The 19419-nt window shown below is 35.7% G+C and overlaps 1 protein-coding gene across 2 annotated transcripts in view; it reads left to right on the top strand.

Annotated features, from left to right (window-relative positions):
- The window catches only part of SACS (sacsin molecular chaperone), a 59893-nt gene extending 40933 nt beyond the window's left edge, over positions 1-18960 (top strand). For both annotated transcript variants that reach the window (XM_082774096.1, XM_082774097.1), the window contains 2 exons: positions 2026-2117; positions 5512-18960. In XM_082774096.1, coding sequence (XP_082630222.1) covers positions 2026-2117; positions 5512-17072 — 11653 coding nt within the window. In that variant the 3' untranslated portion in view covers positions 17073-18960. The remainder of the gene's footprint in view (positions 1-2025; positions 2118-5511) is intronic.
- The last annotated feature ends 459 nt before the right edge of the window (positions 18961-19419 follow it).

Below are 19419 nucleotides of genomic sequence, written 5' to 3'. Positions count from 1 at the left end.
ATCTAGGCTTTAGGGGAATGCCTCAGATTAGCTTTCTTAGAATTAGTTTAGAATTAGTCAAATTAGCTTTCTTTGAATCATAAACAATTAGAAACAGGAGGAGTTTAGGCACATGCATACTAGGAAGTACATTAAATCAGTTAAAGTTAAAAGGCTTTCATAAAGTTTGAGATGGCTTTGTGCTTTTTAAAACAAAAAACAAAAACTTTTATCTGTTCCTCCTTAAGAAGTTACCAATATGTGTGTACAACTGCTGCCTCCTCCTTTCCCTCAGTTTCAATGATTTTCAGATCCTCTGCATTAGAGGTGTGACATCTGGCATGTGTTTTGCTACTTTTACTGGCCTTTAAGGAATGTAGATTAGAGTTGGGGTGTGCCCATGTAGGTATTAAGGCAAAAAGTACTCCATATAAAGGTGCTGCTCTAAGTAACGGTTTAAGTGTTACATATAGACAACACATCTTGAAGGAAAACACTTTAAGAGAGGTAGCTGGTTTTACTTTGTTGCTTGAGAAGAGTTTGCCTTTTTTTCAAACCTGCTGCTGTTCTTTTTCTGTATTCTAAACTGCTATCTCTTAGATATATTTATTGATCTAGACAATTCAGGTCATTCATCAGGGGATTGACACAGATTGAAGAACCTGTGATTCTAGTGTATTCTTTAAAAAACAAAACAAACAAACAAAATAACCCTCTAAGTGCTTAGCATCTTTTGTGAGATCATTTATCTTTTGATATTCTTTCACTATTTTATTTTCCTCTTTCAAAATTCAAGCCATTACACCAATAGAGAACATACATACCCATGATGAGACTAACAGATTTTCTTTATGACCCTGCTTCAGACTAGTCATAAGACTAAGTCACTTTCTGGGAAGTTAATGATACCGCTGTATCTCATTCAATTCATGTTTTTGTTGTTAATGGACTTAATTGGTTAGTCTTATAAAGCTGATACAAAAGCACATAGTATGCATATATCAACTTGCTAGCTATGATAATGCAAATAGTAATGCTTTGACTCTGTTCTTGAGTACAGTAAATATTTCCAATTCTAATGCTATAAATATGATAAATTACGTAAGATGTTTTAAAACACCTTCAGTTGAATTGTTTGGCTCTTTGCAGATTCAAATTTGGAGCCTACTTAAAAAGCTGAAGTAAGCTTTTTACAAATTTCACAGACTCACAGGAGGGCTGAGTTCAGAAGGGGCCCCTAGAGGCCCCTGGTGCCACCCCAGCCCAAGCAGGGACACCCAGAGCAGGCTGCCCAGGACCACGTCCAAGAGGCTTTTGGAGATCCCCACAGCCTCTCTGGGCAAACTTTGTGAACTTTGTAACACAAGTTGGCTTGTGTTAACAAAAAGCAATCTGTTAATATGTGTAAACAGGCAATTTCTTTTTGTTAACATGTGCATTTGAAAGTAAGACTTATTCAACATAAAGTCTTGTTATTTGTATAATTGAGATATCTGTTGTCAAAAGTAAATGGTTAGTTATTGGTGACTTCAGAATTGGAAGGAGCAGGGCCCTTAAACTATTTGTTTAATTTTAAGTACCAATATAAGGGAAAGTGAAGAAATTACAAGGTAAGTGATGCTTGGTTACAATAGTTTAAAATGGTGTCTGCACACAGACCAGTGTCTGAACATACAGATATGTGTGAAATCCTGGAATTAAATGTTGTATTTTTTTTTTATTATTTCAGATAATTTTTGAGACATAATATATAGTATTATTCTAACAAAAAAAATAATACAAATAGATGAAAATACTTTTCTAATACTAGTTTTTCTATCAAGAGAAAACTCTTATACCCGCTTTGAAAAGATGAGTAGTTGGAAAATTTATTTTCTTATTACTCTCTTTTTCTAAGTTCATGAATTTCTTATAAATAAGAAAACACCTACTTAAAGCCCAATTCCACATATGGAAGTGACTGCTTTGCATGCAACTCTTCTGTGTAGGAACATACATGAATTAGATGCTTTGCTAATGTGTTTTTGTTTTTATATGGTATGTTAGATCACTCTTTCCTGGCCTTGAAGGAAGGTTGCTTTCTGATGACCTGAAGCCTGAGGTTCTAGCTGCTTTGAAAGAAGCTGCCAAAAGCAGAGGTAATGTCTTTGGTATTCTCATAAAGTGAAACAGATTGCTAATAGTTAAACAGACTAATTCTAAATCCAAGTTAAAAGCACTGTCTTCTATGATACTGAGCTTACCTAAGTAAGTTGGTCATTTCAAAAAAAATCAGATACCGCAGATGGAGTTGTAAATGGCATAAATGAAAATTCTAAACGAACAAAAAGGCAAAAGCTAAAGGATGAAAACTTACAATAAAATGATAGCAGGACATGTCTTAGTGTAAATTTTGTGCAACTAGTATTCCTCTTTGTAAGAAGGTCTGAGTTCTATTTTACATTGATAGTATTTTCATATGCAATAGCTATGTCATATTTTTTATATTGTGGATCATCTTGTAGCTCACAATTGCAAGCGCACACTAATGCATTTTAAAAATGCATTTAAAAAAACAATAGATGAAACCGAATCATCTGGCCTGGAGTATACATGTATGAAGACCATATTAATTTTGTCAAGTGTTACCTGAGTCTTAATTCATAGCTTTTTGTTGATTCAAAGCAGACCTACTGAAATACTTCTAATCATGATCCAAATAGTTTGCTACAAAGCTTGCTGCATTTGTAGATATGATGCTTCAATGTTTAACTTCCTTCACTATTACATTTTTTTTGCTTCTTTTCAAGTCAGCATTAGTTTAATTTACCTTTCTGCCTTTGCATTTCACTATGCATTTGATGGGTAAATTTGAAGTCTGTCTCCAAAACTTTTTTTTTCTCCAAACAAGTCACACTTTAACTTATTTTTAAGTAGTGCGTATACAGTGAACTATTTTATTCTTCAATCTCTAGAAAATGTGCCTTTAAGAAAAACATTCATGTTTGTCTTTTTAAATTGTTCTATTTATCAGAATTATTTTTTAGACTGAAAACATTAAAACCAGAAATAGAATACTAGAAATCATTGTATTGATTTTCTTTCTTTGATACCCTTTATCGATGTCTTCAGTGGCAGTCTTCATTTCTTCAGTCCATATTCTGACCTTTTATCCCTGCAATCCTTTTATGTCTTCTGTTTATTATTCGTCCTATTAACTTAGAAACCTGCTGCTTTCTCCATGGGTTGTTTATCACTTGATTATCAAAACTAATAGAAAAATAAGATAATTCTAAGGCAAATAAGATGCATTATTGAAATTATGGCTAAGCATCTATGAAAAGACTGACAATTGGAGTGACTTATTTCACAGAATAAACAGTGTACATACAAATTGTATAGAAGATATGAAATCGGTGCTGGGACTTTCATTGGATATGAATGACAGCAAGTCTGAAACTATTGTTAAAAAAAATATATTTTCTAAAAAACAGAATTGTCAAAGCCTTACGGGGGGCTTTATTATATTATTATTATTATTTATATATTATGTGATGAGTGATGTCTATTTGTTGTTGTAGGAGGGCATGCTGGTATCTGAGTTGCAACAAATTCTATCCAGTCCTTCTAGTTCCTAGAAGAAGTTTTGGTCACATTTGAGGTCTAAATTCCTGCTCTCTTCTTTTGTCCATTTCTTTGAACTCCATTATTCTAGGTACTTATTCTTGGTTGGTGGTGTGCCTCTCATTCATTAGAAGAACATATTTTTGTAATAAGTACGACAAGAATAGTTCTTCCAAATCTTTTAGAAATTCCTGGGGACGTTCAGATGACCCTGTGCAAGTTTTTACGTGGCTTACTTTTCTCTACTTTCCACCTCCTATTCTTCATTTTCAGATTTTGCATAGTTGTAAATTATACCTCCATATCTTCAGTACCATAAATATGTACATTATAAATTTGTTAGATTTTTTGACAGATTTTGAATTATTGACAAGGATCTTACTTCTATAATTGTAGAAATTATATTGGAGATATTCTTGATATCAGTGTAGAAATGGAAACTTCCTTATATGATTTCTTTGAGAAGATGGGATATGCTTTTTTTTTTTTTTAAAAAAAAAAAATGTTTTGCACAAAGAGAACCATATCTTATTTTTTTCTCTCCAAAAATATGTACTATAATTTTGTAGCTAAAAGCTGTTCTATATTTGGTGTGTTAATGTGTAATTGACTAGATGTTTTCTAAATGGATTTGATTATGTTCTAGCCCAACAGCTTCTCTGGGGATTTTCAGGTATGGTTATCAATTGAAGATGTACTGGTTTGGATTGAAGCTTGATATTTGTGTGAATTTGGTGATGAGCTATTCTCCTTACCCCCAGCTTTCTTGTAGATAAAACCAGCCAAACATAGCTACCAAAAATAATTAGGAAAATAGTTCTAAATATAGAGAAGGGGAAAATTGCTTATTAATGAAGTAAACCTTGTAGTTAATGTTGCACAGAAATGATCAATATTTTCCTTAGTTTATTTATGTATATTTTTAAATAAAATACTGGAAGTCTTCCTACACTTCAAGAATTTAAAGTCACATGTACAGATTTTGAGCACAGAACTAGCGATACTGTCTTAAAATGGGATTGTAGTTTAGCTTTTAAGTAAATTCTTAAGCAGTTGGTCCACTGCTGCCAGTATTTCTCACTTTCTTAAGACTGCTGTGTTTTTCTAATAGCATGACTAACAATACGTAGCTCTGTGGGCATGAAGTGAAAGAACTTTTTTTTTTTTTTTTTTTTTGAAGGATTTTACTACTTATCTCCAGCAGAGCAATGACAGTAGATAGTATCTTTAATTGGACTGTTGCTTTTAATGAAACAGCAGTGCTATTTAGAAAGAAGAAAGATCTGAAACTCAGATGTCTTGATTCCCTGTTATTGTTTTTGGTGTCACTGGGAGGTGTTGGTATTTTTGTGTTCTGAACTATTTTTTATAAACTAGAGTCTCTGTGGCTAAGTGTAAGCTATTTTAATGATAATTAAGATGTATTAGCATTTCTTTTATTGAAGGCTTTCATGATAGGAATAAAAACATACACATCTAAACTTAGCGTTCCTTGAACAGCAGAGTTTTGTTCCTTGTCAGTTTTTAGTGTAAGAGCATCTATACCTGCTCTGGTTTGCTATATCTAATAAATAAGCTTTCAAAACTACTGTAATCCTTGTGGGTATAGACAAACAAATAATGGATTAGGTTCTTATTTGCCACTAGGCAAGGAAGTAGAGCAAAGAATCAACCAAACAGATATGCCTGAAGGTTCTTATAGCAAACTAACAAATGCAGTAACTTATTGATCATTTTTGATTGTTTTTTATACTAATATGGAATGTATTTGTTTTTAATTAACTCCCTAAAAGCAAGAGTAGCTGGTATATGCAGTTCTATGTAGCAGTTTTTCCACATGAAGAGGAGCTTCATTTCTACATTCAAAAAGCCATTTGCTATGTAACTCTGCTCTGATTTTCATGGTTTACCCTTTTGCTGTAATTTCAGGAAGACCATGCACTCAGCTGCAGCTTCTGAACCCAGAAAGATTTGCTCGGCTAATTAAAGAAGTTATGAATAGCGTGTGGCCTGGCAGAGACATGGTGGTACAGTGGTATCCAGGTTTGGAAGACAAAAACCACCCATCAATTTCCTGGCTTAAGATGGTCTGGAAGAACCTCTATATGCATTTTTCTGATGACTTGAGTGTGTTTGATGACATGCCGCTTATTCCTAAGACTCTTCTGGAGGAAAACCAAACGTCAGTGGAACTGGTTAGATTTAGGAATCCATCACCTATTATTCTGGAAGATGAATCTGAGACTCAACTCCCAGAATACTTAGCTGATATTATTCAGAAAGTTGGTGGAGTGGTACTGAAGAAACTAGATGTTTCTATCCAACACCCGCTTATAAAGAAATATGTGCATCCACCATTACCAAGTGCTGTTTTACAAATAATGGAAAAAATGACCCTACAGAAACTATGCAATCAGGTTGCATCATTACCATCAACGCATAAAGATGCTCTTAGGGCATTCTTAGCTAGTTTAACTGATGCAAATGAAAAAGAGAGAAGAATTATTCAGGAATTGCTGATATTTAAAAAAATGGAAAAATTATCTGATGAAGGTGTCCCTGCTTTTGCTGGACTGAAAGGTAGTAAGGTATTACACCACACTGCTAAAATTCCACCTGGTCTAAGATTTTCTGTTCCAATAATTGACAGCAGTGATGAAGCTACTATTCGCTTAGCTAACCTGCTAAAAATAGAACAGCTGAAGAGCACAGATTGCTTGAAGTTTATTATAGAAGACATAAAAAATGATTTTTATTCATATGACGAAACAACAAAGATAATGCAATGGGTTCTTGAGAATCTGACTTTTCTGAAAAATGAGAATACAGATGTGATAGATTGGCTGACAACACTGAAGTTTATTAGGATTTCACAAGAAAAGATAATGACAGCAAATGAACTCTTTGATCCTGAGGTGGAACTGCTGCAAAACCTGTTCTATGCTGAGGAGGAATTTTGCTTCCCCCCTGCTATTTTTACATCTTCAGATATTCTTCATTCTCTGAGACAAATAGGCTTAAAAAGTGAAGCCAATCTTGAGGAAAGTGATATTGTGAGAGTGGCAAATAAAATTGAAAATTTGCATGCAAACTCTAACACCGATCATGATTTACTGTTAAGAAAAGCTAGAACTCTCTTGATGATTTTAAACAAAAACCATATGCTGCTTCAGTCATCTGAAACAAAAGCTGTGCTGAAAAAAATAAAATGGATTCCTGCATGTAAGGAAAGACCTCCAAATTATCCAGGATCCTTAGTTTGGAAAGGAGATCATTGTAATCTGTGTTTACCACCGGAAATGTGTGATATCTCTCATGCAATTTTAGTAGGTTCCTCAGTTCCTCTTGTGGAAAATGTGCAGTTAGATATAGAAAAAGCTCTTGGCATCTCCACAAAGCCCAGCATAAAGGCAGTTTTAAAACATTTCAAGGTAGTTGTTGATTGGCACAGTTCTAAAACCTTCAGTGATGAGGACTATTATCAGTTTCAGCATATCCTGCTTGAAATTTATGGGTTTATGCATGATCATTTAGAAGAAGGGAAAGAAGCTTTTAAAGCCTTAAAATTTCCCTGGGTTTGGACAGGAAAAACATTTTGTTCCCTCACACAAGCAGTAATAAAGTCAGTACCTGATCTTGATCTCCAGCCTTATCTGCATTATGTGCCAAAAACTATGGCAAAGTTTCACCAGTTGTTTAAATGTTGTGGTTCAATTGAGCAGTTAACACCAGACCATGTTTCTATGGTCATTCAGAAAATATATCTGAAAAGTGAGCAGACTCTCTCAGAACAAGAGAGTAAACAAAATCTTCACATTATGTTGAGCATTATAAGATGGCTGTACAGCAATCAGATTCCTGCAAGTCTGCATACACCCATGCCACTGTACAGTGGCAAACATCCTTACAAACTTGCAATGAGGCCAATTCATGAATGCTGTTATTGTGATATCAAAGTTGATGATTTAAATGATTTGCTTGAAGATTCTGTTGAACCAATAATTTTGGTGCATGAAGACATACCAATGAAAACTGCTGAGTGGTTAAATGTCCCATGCCTTAGCACAAGGTTGATTAATCCAGAAAACATGGGATTTGAGCAATCTGGGCAAAGAGAGCCTCTGACTGTAAGAATTAAAAACATTTTGGAAGAGTACCCTTCCATTTCAGACATCTTTAAAGAACTTCTTCAAAATGCTGATGATGCTAATGCGACAGAATGTAATTTCCTGATTGACATGAGGAGAAATATGGATATAAGAGAGAATCTTCTGGATCCAGGAATGGCGGCGTGTCATGGTCCAGCTTTGTGGTCATTCAATAATTCTGAATTTTCTGACTCTGATTTTCTAAATATAACTCGATTAGGAGAGTCTTTAAAAAGGAGTGAAGTTGACAAAGTAGGAAAATTTGGACTGGGTTTCAATTCCGTTTATCATATTACTGATGTTCCAATTATTTTGAGCCGGGAGTTCATGATTATGTTTGATCCAAATGTTAACCATATCAGTAAGCATATTAGAGATAAGTCTAATCCTGGGATCAAAATTAACTGGAGTAAACAACAGAAGAGGCTGCGAAAATTTCCCAATCAGTTTAAGCCATTTATAGGAGTTTTTGGTTGCCAGCTACCACTGACTGTAGAATCTCCATACAGCTACAAAGGAACACTGTTCAGGCTCTCCTTCAGAACTCAGCAGGAAGCTAAAGTGAGTGAAGTCAGCAGCACATGTTACAATACAGCAGACATTTATTCTCTTGTGGATGAATTTAGCATTTGTGGTCACAGACTGATAATATTTGCTCAGAGTGTAAATTCAATGGTTTTGAAATACTTGAAAATTGAGGAAGATGATCCTGGGGTGGCACAAGATGTTATCACTATTAAAAAAAAAAATTGTTCTTCCAAAGCCTTGACCACACCAAATGTAAGCGTTTTAAAGGAAGCAGCTAAACTAATGAAGGTCTGCAGCAGCAGTAATAAAAAGCTTCCCACTGAAACACCAAAGTCCTCATGTATCCTACAGATAGTAGTAGAAGAATTTCACCATGTATTCAGGAGGATTGCTGATTTACAGTCTCCGCTCTTCCGAGGTGCAGAAGATGATCCAGCTTCTTTCTTTGAAATGGCTAAATCAGGACAGGTGAAAAGGTCATCTGATGAACTGCCACAGAAGACAGTAGATTCAACAACGTGGCTCATATGTTCTTGCATGGACACTGGTGATGCTTTAAAATTTTCATTACATGAAAGTGGACGAAGACTAGGTCTTGTTCCTTGTGGTGGAGTGGGTGTGTTGCTGTCTGAAACCCAGGATCAAAAGTGGGTTGTGAAACCTAATTGCAATAATGTAGGTGAAGTATTCTGCTATTTACCTCTACGAATAAAAACAGGTTTACCTCTTCATATAAACGGCTGCTTTGCAGTTACTTCAAACCGGAAAGAGATTTGGAAAACAGACACAAAGGGGAGATGGAATACAGTGTTCATGAGGCATGTTATTGTTAAAGCCTACATAGAAGCTCTGTGCGTTCTGCGTGACATGGCAATCAATGGTGAGCTAGTTGACTATAACTACTGTGCTGTGTGGCCAGATCCTGATTCAGTTCATGATGATTTTTCTGTTATTTGTCAAGGGTTCTATGAAGACATAGCTCATATGAAAAGCAAAGAAGGGATCAAAGTGTTTTCTGATGGTTTCTCTTGGGTTTCCATGAAGAATGTAAGGTTTCTAGATGACTCGATACTGAAACGACCAGATGTCGGACCGTCAGCCTTTAAGATCTTTCTAAAGTACCTTAAAAAAACTGGTTCCAAAAATCTGTGTGCTGTAGATCTCCCTTCTTGGGTTAAGACAGGATTTGAAGAAGCGGGATGCAAGTACATACTATTGGAGAACACTTTCTCTGAAAAACAATTCTTTTCTGAGGTGTTTTTCCCTAATATTCAGGAGATTGATGCAGAGTTGCGTGATCCTTTGATGCGTTATGTTCTTAATGAAAAACTTGAGGAGTTTTCAGGAATTCTTCGTGTTACTCCATGTATTCCTTGTTCTTTGGATGGACATCCGTTAGTTACACCATCAAGACTGATCCATCCTGAAGGAAGAGTTGCAAAGTTATACGATGCTGAAGATGGAAGATTTCCTTACGGCACCACTCAGGATTATCTTAATCCAGTCATTTTGGTTAAACTTGTTCAGTTGGGAATGGCTAAAGATGATATCTTATGGGAAGATCTGATAGAACGTGCAGAGTCAGTGGCTGAAGTTAACAAGACAGATCATGCAGCAGCTTGTCTCAGAAGCAGTATTATATTGAGTCTTATTGATGAAAAACTGAAGTGTAGGGACCCTAGAGCTAAAGAATTTGCTGAAAAATGTCAAACCATCCCTTTTCTTCCTTTCCTTAGCAAGCCAGCAGGCTTCTCGCTACACTGGAAAGGCAGTGATTTTGAGCCTGAAGCAATGTTTTCAGCGACTGATCTTTTCACTGCTGATCATCAAGATATAGTTTGCCTAATACAACCAATTCTTAATGAAAATTCCCATTCCTTTAAAGGTTGTGGTGCTTTGTCATTGGCTGTAAAAGAATTTTTGGGTCTACTGAAGAAACCAGCTGTTGATTTGGTCATAAATCAATTGGAAGAAGTTGCAAAGTCATTTGATGGCATTACATTATATCAGGAGAATATCACTAATGCTTGTTACAAACATCTACATGAAGCAATGTTACAAAATGAATCATCAAAAGCTATGATAATTGAACAGCTGACAAGTTATAGTTTTATTCTTGTTGAGAATGTCTATGTTGATCCAACAAAAGTGTCTTTTCACTTGAATTTTGAAGCAGCACCATATCTGTATCAGTTGCCTAATAAATACAAGAATAGTTTCCGTGAGCTATTTGAAAGTGTGGGTGTAAGACAGGCTTTTGCAGTTGAAGATTTTGCACTTGTTCTGGAATTAATAAATCAGGAAAGAGGGACCCAACAACTAACTGAAGACAACTTTCAGCTGTGCAGGAGAATAATCAGCGAAGGAATATGGAGCCTCATTAGAGAGAAGAAGCAGGAATTTTGTAAGAAAAAGTATGGTGAGATTTTGTTACCCGATACTCGTCTTGCACTTCTGCCTGCTAAATCTTTGTGTTACAATGACTGTCCATGGATTAAAGTTAAAGACACAACTGTTAAGTATTGTCATGGTGATATACCGAGGGAAGTTGCAGTAAAGCTTGGAGCAATACCAAAACGCCATAAAGCTTTAGAAAGGTATGCCTCCAATATTTGTTTTACTACCCTTGGAACAGAATTTGGCCAGAAAGAAAAACTGACGAGTAGAATTAAAAGCATCCTTAATGCTTACCCTTCAGAAAAAGAAATGCTGAAAGAGCTCCTTCAGAATGCAGATGATGCAAAAGCTACAGAGATCTGTTTTGTGTTTGATCCTAGACAGCATCCAGCTGATAGAATATTTGATGAGAAATGGGCACCGCTTCAAGGACCAGCACTGTGTGTTTACAACAATCAGCCTTTTACAGAAGATGATATTAGAGGAATTCAGAACCTTGGAAAAGGTACTAAAGTAGGAAATCCCTGTAAAACCGGACAATATGGTATAGGTTTCAATTCTGTTTATCACATTACTGACTGCCCTTCTTTCATATCTGGCAATGATATACTTTGTATTTTTGATCCTCATGCTAGATATGCACCAGGTGCGACGTCAACAAGTCCTGGCCGCATGTTTAGGGATTTAGATGCAGATTTCAGAACACAGTTCTCAGATGTATTGGACCTCTACTTAGGAAATCACTTTAAACTGGATAATTGCACAATGTTTAGGTTTCCTCTTCGAAATGGAGAAATGGCAAAAGTATCAGAAATTTCCTCAGTTCCATGCTCAGATAGAATGGTCCAAAATCTTTTAGATAAGCTGCGTTCGGATGGAGCAGAACTCTTAATGTTTTTGAACCACATGGAAAAAATTTCTATTTGTGAGATAGAAAAAACAACAGGAGCACTGAATGTGTTGTATTCTGTACAAGGAAAAATCACTGATGGAGACAGATTAAAACGAAAGCAATTCCATGCATCTGTAATTGACAGTGTAACTAAAAAAAAGCAGCTAAGTGAAATACCTGTGCAACAGATAACTTACACGATGGATACTGAAGACTCTGAGGGGAATCTTACAACTTGGTTAATTTGTAACAGGTCAGGCTTTTCTGCCATGGAAAAGGTATCTAAAAGTGTGGTTTCAGCCCACAAGAATGAGGACATAACTCTTTTTCCACGTGGTGGGGTAGCAGCTTGTATTACTCATAATTACAAAAAGCCCCACAGAGCGTTCTGTTTCTTACCTTTGTCTTTGGAAACTGGGCTACCTTTTCATGTGAATGGACACTTTGCACTGGATTCTGCAAGAAGAAATCTGTGGCGTGATGATAATGGAGTCGGAGTAAGAAGTGACTGGAATAATAGCCTAATGACAGCACTGATAGCACCAGCCTATGTTGAATTGCTGATTCAGCTGAAGAAACGGTATTTTCCAGGCACTGATCCTACAGTGTCAGTACTGCAGAACACAGCAGTTCATGTTGTGAAAGACACTTTGAAAAAGTTTTTATCCTTTTTTCCAGTTAATAGACTTGATATTCAGCCGGATTGGTATTGTTTAGTGAAAGCAGTTTACAGTTGTATTTATGAAGATTTGAAGCGTCTTTTGCCTGTTATGCGAGCTCCGAATGTTGATGGTTCTGATTTGCATTCTGCTGTTATCATCACGTGGGTTAACATGTCTACTGTGAACAAAGGCAGGCCGTTCTTTGACAACTTGCTACAAGATGAATTGCAACATCTCAAAAATACAGAATACAACATTACAACTCGGAAGTCTGTGGCTGAAAACGTTTACAGACTCAAACATTTACTCTTAGAAATTGGATTTAATTTGGTATACAACTGTGATGAAACTGCAAATCTCTATCACTGCTTGGTAGATGCAGATATTCCTGTCACCTATGTGACACCTGCTGATGTTCGATTATTTTTGATGACGTTTTCTTTTCCAGACTCTAACTGCCACATTGGAAAGTTACCCTGTCGTCTTCAGCAGACAAATTTAAAACTCTTCCATAGTCTCAAACTTCTGGTTGACTATTGTTTTAAAGATGCAGAAGAAAATGAAATCCAAATTGAGGGCTTGCCACTCCTTATTACCCTTGATAATGTTCTGCAAATTTTTGATTCAAAACGGCCAAAGTTCTTAACAACGTATCATGAACTGATTCCATCTCGCAAGGATCTCTTTATGAACACATTGTATTTGAGGTACAACAATATTTTACTTAGCAGTGATGTAGCAAAAGTCTTTGATATCACAAGCTTTGCTGAGTTGCTATCTTCTGTGTTGCCTAGAGAATATAAAACTAGAAGTTGTGTGAAATGGAAAGAAAACTTTGCAAGTGAATCTTGGCTTAAAAATGCCTGGCATTTTATTAGTGAGTCTATAAACGTTAAGGAAGAGCAAGAAGATACACAAGCAAAATTTGATGATGTTGTTGAAACTTTGAAGGACTGGACATTGCTTCCAGGTGTAAAGTTTACTGTCTCGGCTAATCACCTTGTTGTGCCAGAGTGTGATGTTTTGCTGCCACTTAGCATTATGCATATTGCTGTTTTTCCAAATGCTCAGAGTGATAAAGTCTTTCATGCTTTAATGAAAACAGGTTGTATTCAGTTGGCATTGAACAAAATTTGCTCCAAAGACAGTGCTTTAGTGCCTTTGTTGTCAGGACGTACAGCAAATATAGATAATCCTTCAAGCATTCTGAAAGCCATACAATATATGGTACAAACATCAACTTTTAGAACTGAAAAGTTAGCAGAATGTGACTTTGAGGCTCTCTTAATGTACTTCAATTGCAATTTGTGTCATTTGACATCTCAGGATGACATTAAAATTTTAAAGTCTCTTCCATGTTATAAATCCATTAGTGGCCGATACATCAGCATTTCAAAATATGGGACGTGTTATGTGCTCACAAAAAGCATCCCATCAGTAGAAGTAGATAGATGGACACAGTCAACTTCAGCAGCTTTTCTTGAAGAGAAAATTCATTTGAAAGACTTGTATACTGTGCTTGGCTGTGTCTCTGTGGATGATCTTGAAGTGTACTTGAAACATCTTCTTCCAAAAATTGAAAGTTTGTCTTATGATGCAAAGTTGGAACACCTGATCTATTTAAAGAACAGGCTAACTAGCATTGAAGAAACTTCAGAAATGAAAGAACAGTTGTTTGAAAAGCTTGAAAACATATTGATCATTCATGATGCAAGCAATAGATTAAAACCTGCAAAATATTTTTATGACAGGACTGTAAAAGTCTTTGAAGTTATGCTTCCTGAAAAATTATTTATACCTCAAGATTTTTTTAAGAAACTAGAACAACTTACAAAACCAAAAAGTCAAGCTGCGTTCCTTCCATCGTGGATAACTTTTCTACGACATATTGGGCTAAAATTCATTATTTCACAGCAACAGTTATTACAATTTGCTAAGGAGATCAGCATGCGAGCTAATACAGAAAACTGGTCTAAAGAAACACTGCAGAATACTGTTGATGTCCTCCTTCATCACATATTTCAGGAAAGAACCGATCTTTTGTCAGGAAACTTTCTGAAAGAATTGTCATTAATTCCTTTTCTGTGCCCTGAACGAGCACCGGCAGAATTTGTTAGATTTCATCCTCAGTATCAAGAAGTTAATGGGACGCTCCCTCTTATACGATTCAACGGGGCACAAGTGAATCCAAAATTCAAACAGACTGATGTGTTACAGTTGCTGTGGACCTCATGTCCCATTCTTCCAGAGAAAGCAACGCCTTTAAGTATCAAAGAGCAAGAAGGAAGTTCTCTTGGTGCACAAGAACAACTTGAGCAAGTTTTAACTATGCTGAATGTTAATTTAGACCCTCCCCTGGACAAGGTTATCAACAACTGCAGGAATATATGCAATATAACAACTGTGGATGAAGAAATGGTGAAAACTAGGGCCAAGGTCCTGAGAAGCATTTATGAATTTCTTAGTACAGAGAAAAGGGAATTCCGCTTTCAGCTTCGAGGTGTTTCTTTTGTAATGGTGGAAGAAGGTTGGAAGCTCCTGAAGCCTGAAGAGGTGGTAATAAACCTTGAATATGAATCTGATTTTAAACCTTATCTTTACAAACTTCCTTTAGAACTTGGTACTTTCCATCAGTTATTTAAGCATTTGGGTACTGAAGATATTATTTCAACAAAACAGTATGTTGAAGTTCTAGGTCGCATATTCAAGAACTCTGAAGGAAAGCAATTGGATCCTAATGAAATGCGCACAGTTAAGAGAGTAGTTTCTGGCCTGTTCAAAAGTCTTCAGAATGATTCTGTCAAGGTTAGAAATGACCTTGAGAATATGAGGGATTTTGCCCTTTATCTTCCCAGTCAAGATGGTAGGTTAGTAAAGTCAAGTATCTTAGTTTTTGATGATGCACCCCACTACAAAAGTAGAATCCAGGGTAACATTGGCGTACAAATGCTTGTTGATCTTAGCCAGTGTTATTTAGGCAAAGACCATGGTTTTCACACTAAACTGATAATGTTATTCCCTCAGAAACTGAGGCCTCGCTTGCTTAGCAGTATTCTTGAAGAACAGTTGGATGAAGAGTCTCCCAAAATTTGTCAATTTGGAGCATTATGTTCTTTGCAGGGAAGATTACAATTACTGTTATCTTCAGAACAGTTCATCACAGGACTCATTAGGATTATGAAGCATGAAAATGACAATGCATTTTTAGCTAATGAAGAAAAAGCAATAAGACTTTGCAAAGCTTTGCGAGAAGGTTTGAAAGTTTCCTGTTTTGAGAAGTTGCAAACGACATTAAGAGTTAAAGGCTTTGCTCCTATTCCCCACAGTAAAAGTGAAACATTTGCTTTTCTAAAGAGATATGGAAATGCAGTAATACTGCTTTATATACAGCATTCAGACAGCAAAGACATAAATTTCCTGTTAGCGTTAGCAATGACCTTAAAATCTGCAACTGACAACCTGATTTCTGATACCTCATATTTAATTGCTATGCTGGGTTGCAATGACATTTACCGGATCAGTGAGAAGCTCGACAGTCTTGGGGTGAAGTATGACTCTTCTGAGCCATCAAAACTTGAACTACCAACACCTGGCACTCCTATACCAGCTGAAATTCACTATACACTTCTTATGGATCCAATGAATGTTTTTTATCCTGGTGAATATGTTGGTTATCTTGTTGATGCTGAAGGTGGTGATATATATGGGTCATATCAGCCGACTTACACATATGCAATCATTGTACAAGAAGTAGAGCGAGAAGATGATGAAAGTCACAGTTTTCTAGGGAAGATTTACCAGATTGATATTGGATATAGTGAGTATAAAATAGTAAGCTCTCTTGACTTGTACAAATTTTCAAGACCTGAGGAAAGTTCTCAAGGCAGGGATAGCACTCCTTCTACCCCAACTAGTCCTACAGAATTTCCAGCGCATGGACTGAGAACAATTCCACCTCTCTTCAGTGGTAAAGATGGCCACAAAACAACGTCCTCAAAACATCACTCTCCAAAGAAGATAAAGCCAAACTCCTTGCCAGAAATACTAAGAGAAGTGACATCTGTGATTGAACAGGCTTGGAAGCTTCCAGAATCTGAAAGAAAAAAGATTATTAGAAGGCTGTATCTTAAATGGCATCCAGATAAAAATGCAGATAATCTTGATATAGCTAATGAAGTTTTCAAACATTTACAGAATGAGATTAACCGGATGGAAAAACAGGCTTTTATGGATCAAAACATGGACAGAGCCTCAAGAAGAACGTTTTCATCCTCAGCTTCTCGATTTCAGTCAGATAAATTTTCATTTCAAAGATTTTATACTTCATGGAATCAAGAAGCAACAAGCCACAAATCTGAAAGGCAACAGCATAAAGAAAAATGTCCATCTTCCACAGGGCCGTCTTTCTCGCAACGCTTTTTTGTCCCACCTACGTTCAGGTCTGTTGGCAATCCTGTAGAGGCACGCAGATGGCTTAGGCAGGCCCGAGCTAACTTTTCAGCTGCAAGAAATGATCTCCATAAAAATGCCAATGAATGGGTATGCTTTAAATGCTACCTTTCTACTAAACTAGCCTTGATTGCAGCTGACTATGCTGTGAAGGGAAAATCAGACAAAGATGTAAAGCCAGCAGCCCTTGCACAAAAGATAGAAGAATATAGTCAACAACTTGAAGGGCTTACAAATGATGTTCAGACATTGGAAGCTTATGGAGTAGATAGCTTAAGAACTAGGTATCCTGACTTACTTCCTTTTCCCCAGATTCCAAATGATAGGTTTACTTCAGAAGTTGCTATGAGAGTGATGGAATGTACTGCTTGTATCATAATAAAGCTTGAAAACTTCATACAACAAAAAGTGTAAGAGGGTTGAAGATGTTAGAGAAGTGTATTGTCAAGAGCTTAGGTATTCCATGTGATGAGACACAAATGTGATTGTGCAGATTACTGAACATCCAAGGGGTTAAACATTGCAAAGCAGTTTAGAAGGATAATGCGCACAGGTGGTTGGTACTGAACTGCTTAGAATTGAAATTTATTTAAATGGGATTTATTTTTAACTGAGCCTGCTGTATAAGCAAACTGTAAAACATGAATATTTTTAAAAATTTCCAAGGAAACTGAGCTGCAAAAATTAGCTGTGTGTATAGTATCGTGATTAATTGGCATATTATTGATCTGCACTTTATATAACCAAAGCTTAGCTTTCTGTTAGATGAAGCCTGTAAATATAAGTCCTCGTTAGATTTTACTTCATTTAATATTATGTTTCCAAATAGATGATGCCATTTTTCAATGTACTAATCTTAAGACTGGACATACTATGAAATAGGAGGCGAGATGGAAAATAAAATAACGTTGGAGATACTGCTCCAAACCATTTGTTTTCTTTTGCGTTCTATGGACATTCACGTCAATTATAGTAATATTCTTATCAGCTGGATCTGATTATAAATTTGCTGCAGTCTCTCCTTGTGAACATTTAAAGGATTGTTTAGTATCTGTGAATTGGTACAGTATTTTAATCCTGAATAATGATACTTGATTTAACATGCAACTTCATGTCATGCATTGATTGCATTTACTTCATTGTAAAATAATTATTTAATTTACTTCTTTTTTTTTCTAGAGCCTGTCTTCTTTTGTTTAATGAACAAATGCATGTGGATGATGCAATATTGTTGACCATTATTATACAGTGCATTATGATGATTTTTTTTTTAAAACCACACACCAAAACCCAGTTTTCAGATGTCTAAATGCTTGAGTTTCTTTTTTTATGTGTGCCTTTGTGCATGTACATATATACATATATTTTTCCACAAACAAACATTGGTAGTAGTACAATTCAGTAACACATTTCTGGTGTACAGTGAGTGCTGTTTTTTTTTGTTGTTTTGTTTTTGTTTTCTTTTGTTACATATGTAAAGGTGCTGCAATGTAATACTTTTGTTTTGTTGCTCACTACAGCCCTGCAGAAGTCTGGTTTTTAGTTCATGCTCTTTCTTTCATAGTTCATAATACTTCTGGTAATGTCATGCAATATATTCAACATTAACTATTTGTAGAAAAATAAAATAAAATGAAGGATAATGCTAAACAGAAGGCTGCTTCTTTACTGGATCAGCCACACTTAACATGTTAATCACTTTCCAGTGACATGCTGCTATGATTGTTTACTCAACAGCACAGCAAAACTGTAATTTACCTTACAGAATGCAAAGGAAAATAAACAACAGTGACCTTGCAGGGCTGATACAGCTGTTAGAAGTGTTAAAATCCAAAATAAAAGTCATGACAAAAGCTTCTTCAGTTTTGTGCAATCTGTAAAGGGCTTGTTCTCTGAAAATATTCTGGAAGCTCTTGCAAATAATTAACAGTAGTGGGAAGAAATTTGATGTTTGGAAAGTGATACTCTTTCTGGTTGTGAAGCCCTGTTATTATTTCTGCTATTAAATAATAAGTGCCATAATTTTAATAAAAATGCAAGCATACTTCAGTCTGATGTGTCTTGGTTTTATAAAGTAGACTAAATTTAACTATTATTTCAAGCTTTCTATTATATTATATGCAATCTTTTCAATTCTAAACAATTGTACAGATACTAATATTAAAAAGGAAAAATGCATTTTTTCTCACAATGACAAATGTTTGTGATTTTCTCAAGAAATTGTAATTTTGTTGATTTTTTTCAATAAATAGCATGTAAGTAAACCACAAAACTTCTTGTGTGCTATCAAATAAATCAGTTAATTCCCTATACATTTTTTAAACACCCTTTTGTTGCTCATCCTTATTTTGTGTATTGACAGTTGAATAGTATTCAGAATAAGCATAAAACAAACAAGGGGGAATAGTTCTCCCTGCTTTTCAGTTTAAGTACACCTGAAATACAAGGTAGCAGGGGAGCATGGAAAAAGCAGAGAAGCTATGTGAACAATTCCATTTTTAGGTGAGATTGTGAGGAAGAAAATCTTTAAAGTATGTAACTAAGTTTTGTAAGCAACTTATGTTACAGTATTGACATTATGAACCATTAAAATTGCTGTGCAAAATTATTAAGCTATTTTGTTAACTATGTCGGATATATCATCGGGTGCTGATGCTATAAGAAAGAAATGGTCTCAGTTCTTAGGAAGCTAAATGGTCTAAATTAAGTTTAAATGCTGAACCAAGATGTGCAAGAAAACCTGAATGACACAGAATAAATA

Source organism: Aythya marila (assembly GCF_965140915.1).
Source record: "Aythya marila genome assembly, chromosome: 1".
Classification (NCBI taxonomy): Eukaryota; Metazoa; Chordata; class Aves; order Anseriformes; family Anatidae; genus Aythya; species Aythya marila.
This window is presented reverse-complemented; position numbering and strand designations above follow the sequence as displayed.